The sequence below is a fragment of the Mus pahari genome, chromosome 18 (genome assembly GCF_900095145.1).
Source record: "Mus pahari chromosome 18, PAHARI_EIJ_v1.1, whole genome shotgun sequence".
Classification (NCBI taxonomy): Eukaryota; Metazoa; Chordata; class Mammalia; order Rodentia; family Muridae; genus Mus; species Mus pahari.
Window position 1 is genome coordinate 13992421 of NC_034607.1, and position 10962 is coordinate 14003382.

At 51.4% G+C, this 10962-nt stretch overlaps 2 protein-coding genes across 4 annotated transcripts in view; one reads left to right on the forward strand and one right to left on the reverse strand.

Moving 5' to 3' along the window:
- Positions 1 to 3162: 3162 nt before the first annotated feature.
- Positions 3163 to 10962, reverse strand: part of Slc22a7 (solute carrier family 22 member 7) — an 11171-nt gene continuing 3371 nt past the window's right edge. The window contains exons 5-11 of one of the 2 annotated variants that reach the window (XM_029531597.1): positions 10140 to 10263; positions 9779 to 9888; positions 9066 to 9289; positions 8866 to 8974; positions 8435 to 8641; positions 4300 to 4405; positions 3163 to 3228 (exon numbers count right to left, since the gene is read on the reverse strand). In XM_029531597.1, coding sequence (XP_029387457.1) covers positions 4333 to 4405; positions 8435 to 8641; positions 8866 to 8974; positions 9066 to 9289; positions 9779 to 9888; positions 10140 to 10263 — 847 coding nt within the window. In that variant the 3' untranslated portion in view covers positions 3163 to 3228; positions 4300 to 4332. Of the gene's footprint in view, positions 3229 to 4299; positions 4406 to 7666; positions 7960 to 8434; positions 8642 to 8865; positions 8975 to 9065; positions 9290 to 9778; positions 9889 to 10139; positions 10264 to 10962 lie in introns of those variants that run through there. The other variant, XM_029531598.1, reaches the window with a different exon arrangement.
- Crip3 (cysteine rich protein 3) lies at positions 4347 to 7191 on the forward strand. 2 transcript variants are annotated; one of them, XM_021218080.1, is made up of 8 exons: positions 4347 to 4392; positions 4730 to 4824; positions 5230 to 5287; positions 5382 to 5513; positions 6214 to 6285; positions 6420 to 6514; positions 6605 to 6722; positions 6810 to 7191. In XM_021218080.1, the coding sequence occupies exons 1-7, from the start codon at positions 4350 to 4352 to the stop codon at positions 6695 to 6697; spliced, it is 588 nt and encodes a 195-aa protein (XP_021073739.1). In that variant the 5' UTR covers positions 4347 to 4349; the 3' UTR covers positions 6698 to 6722; positions 6810 to 7191. The 2 variants fall into 2 exon arrangements, with proteins under 2 accessions (XP_021073739.1, XP_021073738.1); XM_021218079.1 differs by having other exon boundaries at positions 6605 to 6662; positions 6810 to 7186.

Genomic DNA, 10962 nt, shown 5'->3' on the forward strand with positions numbered 1-10962 from the left:
GGAGAAACTGCAAGTTCTAAGGGGTCTCATAGATGTGGAGGAGGAGGAGGAGGAGGAGGAGGAGGAGGAGGAAGAAGAAAAACGACCACCTTGCACCTAGGCAGCTGACCTTCCCTCGCTCTGTGGCCTTTCTTGTCTTGAGTCCTCCTGGTCCCCTTTTCTCCTCATCTCTTCCAGTGGTACCAGCATTCACACCCAGGGAACTTGGGTGTAGTCTTCCACTTTCATTCACCAACATACATTCTTTATTGAGCACTAGGAGCAAGACATTGAGCAGGGCACTGGAATGCTGCTCTGGTCCTGATGACATTCACTGACTAAAAATTTGGTTGTGTGGAGGGATGTGAACAGGAAGTTGGCAGGCCTATTTTACTTCTAGAATATAATGTAACTTCTGATAAAGATTATGCATGAGCTCCATTTGCCTTTTTATTTTTTAGTCATTCGGGTCCAGCTGTTTGGGGCAGGGCTCTGTCTACCCTCCAGTAGAGGGCGGTGCTACGGGAGAGTCCCTAGTGTTCATAGCCTGGTACTGGAAACTTGGGGGGGAGCTGGGGGGTCAGTCAGGAGCTGGTAAGGAGGTATAAGTACAAGCACACTTCTGTTCGTGTTCTTATGGACCCCACTCTGTAGCATGCATTAGCACTGCATTCCTTCTCACCACTGACTAGTGTTCTGTGCTACGGATACTGCTCTAGTGTGTTTCCTATTGCTGTGATCCACACCATGACCAAAAGATAACAGGAGGAGGAAAGGGTTTATTTCATCCTAGAACTTAGAGTCCTTCATGAAGGGAGATGCGAGCAGGAACTCAGGCAGGAACTGAAGCAGAGCCACAGAAGACTGGTGGCTTAGTAGCTTGTTCTCCATGACGTCTCAGCCTGCTTTCTCACTCCTTCAGGGCACCTGCCCAAGGATGCCACCACCCAATGTAGGCGAGGCCCTCCCATGCCAATCAATAGTGAAGAAAGCATCCCTGTGACATACGTACAAGATACTCTAATAGAGGATCTTCAGTACCAGTAGCTCTTCAGTTGATGTCCCATCTGCCCAGGTGGTCCCAGCTTTGTGTCAAGCTCAGATAAATACAGCATGCTGTTGATCCATTTATCAGTCGATGGGCTTTGTTTCACCTATTACAACTAGTGTGGGTATGAACATTCAAATGTAAATTTTTATGTGAACATAGTTCTTTCTAAAATATTTCAATTTTTATTATTTTAAAAGTTACCAAAAATAAACAACATCCACCAGACCCAAAGACTGCACAACTCAGTGAACTCGCATCCAGTAAGAGAGAACTGGGGACTTCACACTGACTCTATACTTGCCCTGTCAAACATATTTCTATGTTCTTGTCAGTTACAAAAATTAAAACAAAAAAATAGTTTTAGTGGTGGGTATATTTTCTTTTTTTAGGACTTATGAAAATGTCTATGCATGTTTTGCCCGCAGATATGTCTGTGCACCTCTTGTAGGCTGCCTCTCTTGGAGGCCAGAGAGGGCATGGGATGGATCTCTTGGAAGTGGAGTTAGCAGATGGTTAACTGTGTGGGTGCTGGGAATCCAACCACAGCCCTTTAGGAGAAAGCTGGTGTTCTTAACCATGAGTCATCCCGCCATCCCTTGAACACGTGTGTCATTTCTACATGTGTGTCATTTCTACATGTGTGTCATTTCTACACGTGTGTCATTTCTCTTTGGTTATAGCTAGAGTGGAGTTAGGTGCTGATAACGGTGACACTTTTTACCTCTTTGAGAAACTGTTTTCAGGCATGGTTTCACCATTTTACATTGTGACCAATAGTGTATAAGGATCCAGTGTAGCCATATCTTTGCCAACACAATAATATCCATCTGAGTAGTGGGTTTTATTTTATTTTATTTTTTTAAAGATTTATTTATTTATTATATTTTTAAGTACACTGTAGCTGACTTCAGACACTCCAGAAGAGGGCGTCAGATCTTGTTACGGATGGTTGTGAGCCACCATGTGGTTGCTGGGATTTGAACTCCAGACCTTTGGAAGAGCAGTCGGGTGCTCTTACCTACTGAGCCATCTCACCAGCCCCGAGTAGTGGGTTTTAAACCAGTGCCCATTGTGGTCCTGATTTACGTTTCCCTAATGACTATGAAGATGAATCAAGAACTTTCAAGTGTATTTTGAGATATTGCTGCTCTGCTCTGCTCTGCTCGGCTTGGCTTGGCTTTTGGTTGCTGGAGTTTTGTTTTGTTTTGTTTTGATACAGGATCTCATATAGCCCAGTCTAGCCTTGGACTCATCTGTAGCTGAGGATGGCCTAGAACTCCCAATTCTGCTTCTACCTTCCAAGGACTAGGATTATACAACTATATCACCACATCTGGTTTGGGGCTGTGTGTGCTGGAGATGGAGGTGTGCAGCCAGTGTCCCCTCAAGTCTCCTTTGACGTTGGAATGTGGTCACAGGCCAAGTGGAGTGGTGCAGGCCTTTCATCTGTGCTCAGGAGGCAGAGGCACATGGATCACTGGGATTTTGAAGGCAACCTGGTTTACAAAGCAAGTTCCAGGACAGCCAGGATTGTTAATGCAAAGAAAACCAAAGAAGAAAGGGAGGGAGGGAAGAACAGAAGGAGGAAGTAAGGGATGGAGGGAAGAAAAAAAAAAAAAAAAAAAACCACTTACTGAACCCAGCTCACTGATTGGCTGCCTTGCTGGCCAGTAAGCCTAGGGGATCTTCAGGGGTGCCTGTCTCTGTTGGGAGGTTTTAGGTGTGTGCCATAGCATCTGGGTTCTAGAGATCCACATTCAGGTTCTCAACATTGCATAGCAGTAGGCTTTTGTTAAGTGAGACTACTCTCCAGCCTTTAGCTGTCTGTGTTTTTATTTACTTTTATGAATTTTTCTTTCCTATCTGAATGGGGAGAAAGCTCAGCACTTAAGTGATGATGCCACAAACACTTGTAGCTCCATTTCCAGGGAATCCCACACCCCCTTGTGGTCTCAGTGGGCACTTCATGCACACAGTAGTGCACCAATATACATGCAAGCAAAACCAGAGCCGACTGGAGCGAGCGGGGCTGACTGGAGCGAGCGGGGCTGACTGGAGCGAGCGGGGCTGACTGGAGCGAGCGGGGCTGACTGGAGCGAGCNGACTGGAGCGAGCGGGGCTGACTGGAGCGAGCGGGGCTGACTGGAGCGAGCGGGGCTGACTGGAGCGAGCGGGGCTGACTGGAGCGAGCAGAGGTCCTAAAAAAAAATTGAATTCCCAACAAACACATGAAGGTTCACAACCATCTGTACAGCTACAGTGTACTCATATACATAAAATAAATAAATAAATCTTTTTAAAGATCTTTTAAAAAATCTCATCTGAATAACTGCATAACTGGTAAATATTTATAATAAAGTCTGCTTTAAAAGTTAAAATGCATTCTACAACTTAAATTTATTCTATCAGTGATTTGGGGGCAGTGGTTTCTAAGGGGTTTTTTTTAATTAATTTTGTTACTTGTCAATTTCACACATGCAGTCTGTAATGTAGTCTGGTTCCGTCGTCTCTTTTTCAACACCACCACCTGGGTCCCTACTATCCCTTCCCAGGTTCATCATTTTCAGGTTTGGGTTTTGTTCTGTGACCCTTTTAGTTTAACCGGAGCCATCTGTGACCATTGGGTTGGAACTATCCCTCACATTCTGGTGTGCTCATCGGTGACTCCACAACATTTTAAACTCTTAAACTAAGTTAGAAACATGTGGCTGGTGTTTAACTTACACCTTCACATTTAACAACTGTGACCATCGTATGAGCAGGCTGTAGACTGGCTGTATGTAGGGGCTGGGATATGAGTTCATGCACAGGGGTCTTCACATTGCTTGCACAGCAGTTATGTGCCGGCGCTGCGCTGTTGAGATTAGCTTGTTCAGTTCTCATTACAACCCTGTGCCATGGCGACTGTTACCATGCTACTACAAACAAAAAATATGGTTTAGCAAAGATGCCCTTCACATTCGCTTGCTCTCCACCCTCCTCCACTAAGGAGGAATTAAACCACTTTAAAGAATGTCTGCCCGTGCCTTTCTTGCTTCTTCTCACTGACCAGAAACGCCATTGAACTCAGGGCTCCTTCCCTCCCAAGTCTGTATCCCACTTTGAAGTTCTTTAAAGTAAGTTGATAAGTCTCCTGGGTCCCTCAGTTCTGTTTTTGTGTGTGTGTGTGAGTGTGTGTGTGTGTGTGTGTGTGTGCCCAATGAGCAGCCAGAACTCAAACGGGCTCAAAGCTGAATAGTGGGAGGGGCTGGTGGAGGGGCGGGGCATACCTGCGGACGCCTATAGTTACTGCTTGGACTAAGCTATCTCATGAAGAACCATGAGCTGGACTTGTCCGCGTTGTCAGCAACCCGTTTACTTTGGTGAGGCTGGGACCTAGGAGTAAAGACAAGCGTGAGCCTCCGGGTCCCCTGTATCATTGAGTGTGTGTGTGTGTGTGTGTGTGTGTGTGTGTGTGTGTGTCCCCGCGCGCGCGCGCGCGCGCACGCGCGCTTGAAAACGCAGTGCCTGCCACACCTCCAAGAGCCCAAGGCAAGAGGCACCAGGGTGGGATGGAGCTTCTTCCTGGAAAGGATATTCATTGTCTCCCGGGAGCGAGGCTGGCTGGGCGGGCTTTCCCAGAGCGCTGAAAGGGCAAAAGCAGGGTGTCTAGCGCTGGGCTGGACTCCTTGCAGCCCGAACCCACCTTGTTCCCCACAGCTGAGAAAGTGAGCTCCTTAGGCAAGAACTGGCACCGTTTCTGCCTGAAATGTGAGCGCTGTCACAGCATCTTGTCCCCTGGCGGGCATGCAGAGGTGAGGCCTGATCAGGGTGACAGTCCTCTACCCCTACCCTTTATAGACCCCAATTTCAGCCTTGGAAACATGCCAAAGGCAAAGGAACCTCCGCAAACAAGCTGGGGCGACCCACCCATGGGGCCTCACGTGAGCCAGAATTTGACAGGCTCAGAGCTGCTGCTGACCCATGGCTCTGAGGGAGGGGTGCACAGCTGCTCTGTCTCCCACCTCTACCTTCAACCCCTATACCAACCACAACGGCAAATGGACACGTTAGCCTACCACCCACCCCTACCAGATAGATCCATCAGACTAGCTGCAGTGCACATTTGCACCTGACAGCCTGGATTGAGAAAGCCTGGACAGGCATGCATGCCCCTTTGGCCCCAAGTGACCCTTCCCTCTGCCTGTGCTTGTGCCCAGCACAACGGGAGGCCATACTGCCACAAGCCTTGCTATGGGGCTCTCTTTGGACCTAGAGGTAAGTTCCAATCTCGAAGGGGCCAGGGGCCACAAACTCTCCTTGTGGCTAGGAACTAGAGCCTGACCTCCATTATTGGGTCTTCTCTCTGCAGGGGTCAACCTTGGTGGTGTGGGCTGCCATCTCTACAACCTCCCAACTCCCCCCCCTGCCAGCCGCACCGCCCTCAGCCCCAGCAACTTTAGCCCCCCCAGGCCAAGGACTGGCCTCCCCCAGGCCAAGAAAAGTAAGTGAAGGCAGGCGTTAGTTGTTGCTCTTCTGACCCTTACTCAGGCTGCAGTGGACACTGTGACTGCTCTTGGCAGTCCTGTTGCTGGCCCTGTTTTTCTGCTCTCATGCGAGTTGAGTTTAAAAGGTAAATTGGACAGATAGCATGATCACCCTCACTTTACAAGAGATGCCCAGAGAAGACAAATGACCACTGAGCACAAGCAAGGCTGGCCTGGAAATTGGGCCCTTTCCTCCAGCCAGGGCACAGAAGGAAAGACCTAAAGCGATGGCTCCTTAGGATGGGGCCAAGTCCTCAGATTCTTCTCTGTTCCTGTCCCTTCCTCATACTCCTGCAGTGGGCAGTGACACCGTGCTCCTCAACACCTGACACCGCTGCCCTGGCCAGCTCCTGTATCAGCTCAGGTTTCCCAGTGCTTGAGTTTCTATCAGCACTGAGCCATTGAATTGGTGGGCTCCCGAGGCCCTGGGAGGAGGGCGAGGAAGCAGGTGGTCCCCAATGAAGCTGATGGAATGAGTGGAATGAGTCAGAAAGGACTATGTGCAGAGCTCACAGTTGCCTGGGGGAGGGGAGTAGTGGTGGGGACGAATGGGTTTGGGGGGCGGACAGCGCCATCTATATACAGGTGGGGGCTAGAAGGCCCTGCTCAGGGCCTGGCCCCCACCACAGCCCTATCGGGAGCCTCTTCCCATTAAAGGACTTCCCTACTTGAAGACATTCACTGGTGAGACTTCACTGTGCCCTGGATGTGGGGACCCTGTCTATTTTGGTAAGTGGCAGCAGAAAGCTTGGCAGAGGATCACGCTGTTGAGGCGGCAGAGGGTAGGGAGGTGATTCAAGGCAGGGAGTTGTCCCTGCCCTGCCCCTAGAATGGAAGAGCTACCACTGGTCTCCACACAACAGCTGAGAAAGTGATGTCTTTGGGCAGAAATTGGCACCGACCCTGCCTGAGGTGCCAACGTTGCAGGAAGACCCTGACTGCTGGGAGTCACGCAGAGGTGAGCAGGGCATGGAGGAGGTTAGGCTGGGTGCAAGAGAGGAGGGGGGACGTGGGAAGAGGCTGAGAAGAGCCGCCTTCTCTGTTCCAGCATGACGGCATGCCTTACTGCCACATTCCCTGCTATGGATACCTGTTCGGCCCCAAAGGTGGGCAACCTGACCCCCAGACCCTGGGCCCATGAGAATGTGTGGACAGCCTCCCCTGTGGTCAGACATCGAGACCCCCTCCCCTCTCCCCTGAGACCTCCACTCCCTTGCCAACAAAGCCCTTGGTGACAGGACTGTCTCCTTCAGGTGTGAACATTGGCGATGTGGGCTGCTACATCTATGACCCAGTGGACATAAGATCCAAATGAGCCATTCGCAGGACCTAACTCAGGCTTCCCACGTCTCCTCCACGGTCTTTTGGAATCTCTGGAATTCTCTAGTCCTTTGGGGAGAAAGAAGGTGACCACCCTGGGGGCCTGGGCCTGGGCTCTGTGGCAGATCTGAGTCCAGACTGCCTCTGCCAGTTCTGTTTCCTCCTATCTGGATACCCCCCACACACACACACAGAATGGTGGCTGCCTGGGTTCCCAGATCCCTCTCCTAGCAGTGCTGGAGCTTCAAAGTGTATTCATAAAGGTTATTGCGTTCCCTGGCTTCTCTAATAAAATGTTGACTGATTCCCATACCTTCAATTCTTTTTTGTTTTGTTTTGTTTCTCTAGACAGATTTGTTTGTGCAGCCCTGACTGTCCTGGAACTAGCTTTGTAGACGGGGCTGGGCTCAAACTCACAGATCTCCCTGCCCCTGCCCCCCAAGCGCTGGAATTAAAGATGTGCACCACCGCCCACTAGCTCACCCTCTTTAGGTATGAAGCCTAGACAGTGAGATGGGGTAGGGGTACAGATCTGGCAACAAGAAAATCTATCTGTTGGTCCCCTGGCCCTGGAATTGGGCAGATCCTAGCCTTGCACCGTAGACAGCACCCCCACCGGCCTCATGGGTACTAGAAATAACCATAGCACCGTGCTTTAGCCACACTCCTAGGATGGCCTCGTTCAGTTTGAGCGTGACAATCAAGTCCTGTCTACTAGGATGTTTCACTGTCCGCTTGGGGCATGAACAGTGGCACAGCTGGAATCAGAGCTGAGGATCAAGTCAATGGCTTCCCTGAATCTCACCGCTGCCCCAACCCATGAGCATCTATCTTTATTTACAGAAGCCCCACCCCCAACCCCTGCCACCATGAGAGGGGTGCCCAGGATCCCCAGCAGCCCAGTGCTGTGGGAGTTGTCCTGTTGTTGGAGACTGGATAAACACAGGCAGATGGCACCGGTAGCAGCTCCATCCTTAGGCAGAGGAATCCGATGTCCCAGTCACGAGAGCCTGCCCTTCTGTTTCCAGCTACTTGGTGAGCTGTCCCTAGGCTAACTCAATCCCAGACCGGTCTATCTTCCTCCTGAGACCGGACAGTAAGGAAGGTGTCAGGGACAGTCAGGGGTTAGTCCTGGACCTGCAAGGACTGGCTCAGAGCTGTCCCAACTCCTCAAATATAAGCACACATACTCCCACAAGTCACTTGACAATGTCTTGGTGTAGAAGCATAGCTCATGTGCATCGCATTTTTTGAGCATTTGTGACTACATAAAAGCATGGCCATACTTGGGTATGATTTTATATAAGCAATTTATATATACCAGGCTATTCATCCCGAAACACTCACCTGTTTACATATGTACAAGTGTAGTTCTGCAACTGTCATCCCCTTTATATACTAAGTGTCTGGGGCTTAGGCATCTGAATCCACAAATAACCAGACACAAATACATACCCTCCCCCCACAGACCCCACACATACCCTTCCCCCACACACAAATACCCCCCACACCCTACCCCCTCCCATACATATATAATCCCCCACCCACACACATATACCTCTTTCTTTCCACATCCTGAATGGTCTCTGGCAGCTGTGCCTTCATCGTCTCAGGCAGCAGGAGGACAGTGCAGCCAGACAAGAAAGCAACCCCCGCATAAGCAAGTTTGGGCAGTAACAGCCACACTCCGTCCAGCAAGACTGCCAGCGGGGCCAGAGAGGCCCCTAGCCGGCCTATGAGTGCAGTGAGTCCCATTCCTGTCTGTCTGTTGAGGAAAGGTTGAAGGAGCCATACATTACGAGGCTCCCCCGTCTTATGCGGGCAACCCCTAATACTGGCTTCCCAGCACAGAAGATAAAATTCCCCGTGTTCTCCAAGATTTGGGCAAACAGCCACAATGTATCTAGCTGTAGCTAAAGAATGGGTGGGCAGTGTGTACACACAGATGCCTAGGTTAAGGCAGGCCAGTCGCCTGGGTCCCCGACTTACCTGAGCACAGTAGGGTACAACTCGGACGTGAACAGGTAGGCTGTAGTAAAGGCAGCTTCAGAAAAAGCTTTCCCCACCACCACCAGAGCAGTGATCCAAGACTTGGTGTCTGGAGGGAAAGGGATTGCTCAGTGAAGGGATGACCCTGGGAGCCCCCTGGATGCGAGTCCCCACAGAGGGCGGAAGCTGAGCCACCGGACCTGGCTTACTGGAGGACACCAGCAGGCTGATGCCGAAGGTCAGAGCAGTGGCCAGCAACATCCCAGCCTCTGTGAGGCGGCGTCCCACGTGACGCACAAGGAAGTAGACCACAATTTTGGAAGGCAGCTCCACAGCCCCGAACAGCAGCTGCGTCTGGTACACGTTCAGCCCCAGCCCGGACACGTCCAGAGTCAGTCCGTAGTAGGAAAAGTTCACTCCAAACCTGAACAGAGTCGCAGGAAAAAACCCCTCAAGAGCCCCCCTCTCCTGCTGCTTGGCTCTTCAAAGACTGCAGCCTAGGATCATCCCTCCCCACCCCTCCCCCTGCTCCCCTCCCAGACACCCATAATCCCCAAGTGGCCAAAGTGCCTTTACCCCCATCTTAGTAGCAACCCTGTGACACGGGAACTAACAGCAACCCGTTCCTTTCACAGAAACAGACGTTAAGGATCAGAGTGGTTAGACGGTTGTCGTCGAGGGTCACACAGTAAGGAAGTCATGGAGCCTAAAGTCAACATTGTCTCTGCTGCCTCCTCCCCATTGGACCTGTGGTGGTCAGAGTCCCCACCCCACCCCACCCCCGCCCCCTGCCCCCAGCCCTCAGGGCGATCTTCCTGCCCTCCCCAGTCACACTCTTGTCCCTAACCCTTCTCACACTCAGCCCCTCCCTCCCACAACCTTCCACCAGACACAGCTCTTACCCGCCTCTTACCACATCACCATGCAGCACAGTGAGATGTGTCGGAGCTGCGATGTCCGGAACAGGTCTAAGTACGAGGGTTTTTGCGACACCCTTTCCATGGTGACCACTTTGTTCAGGGCCTGGTTGGGAGAGAAAGCAGGATTTCAACCTTAGAGCTTGTCTCAGGCACCAGTATGCTCGCTCTGCTTCTCTGGGTTGGAAGCACGCGTGGAGGGACCCGGAAAAGGATACGGCCCGGCAGAGCCAGGCGCTTGGCTGCAGAGCTGGCGCTCCGCTCCCCTGGAGAGCTGGCGAGTATGGTGGGCCCAGGAGGAGGGGCACTCAGACACAAACTCCCCACCCATCCCTGTGTACTCTCTTACACTCTCACCTCCTGGCTCAGGCTGTCCTCACCCACGGGCCGCCCATTGAGCTTGGCACAGGTGAACAGGTACTTTTTTGCCTCCTCCACACGACCCTGGGTTAGAAGCCACCGCGCAGACTCAGGTACCCACCTAGGGGAGAAGCCAGAGGTCCTTCAGCCAGAAGGTACCTCCCAGGCTCTCAGTCCTCCCTCCCCTGGTCTCCTACTGCCCCAGTTTAAAAACTACCTCTTCCCTTACTGCTTGGTTCAGGCCCAGACTGCCCCAGATCTCCATGGTCCTTCCCTAACTCAGCTGCACTGGTCTTATCCTCAAAGCCTTAGCTCCCAGCACCAGCCAACGCGTCGGGCAGCAGGATGCAGGGTGGAGGTGGGACAGACAGACTGATACACAGTTCACCGTTAGGAGGTAATGGAGTACCCACCTTGCCAGGCCCTCCCTTCTCCTGCCTTACTTCTCACCACCACGCTGGCTGTGTTCCATCCTTGAAGGCAAACCCTGACCTCCTCCGGCTGACAAAGTCTGGCTCTCCATCATTGTCTATCACTGTCTCTTTGTTTCCGGTGGAAACAGAATTGCCTTTCGGTTCCTCTCTGTTACTGCCTCTCTCTGGTCCGTCTCTGTCTCTTGGCATCTGTCCCTCTCTGTTACTGCCTCTCTCTGGTCCGTCTCTGTCTCTTCGCATCTGTCCCTGGCTTCCGTGTCCTATGTTGCTGTCGTCTTTCTATTGGTTTCCATTTTTCTGACTTTGACTTCTTTTGATATTTTTTTGACCCACTCTTGGTCCCTGATTCTGTTTGGTTTTTTTGTTTTGTTTTGTTTTGCTTTTGT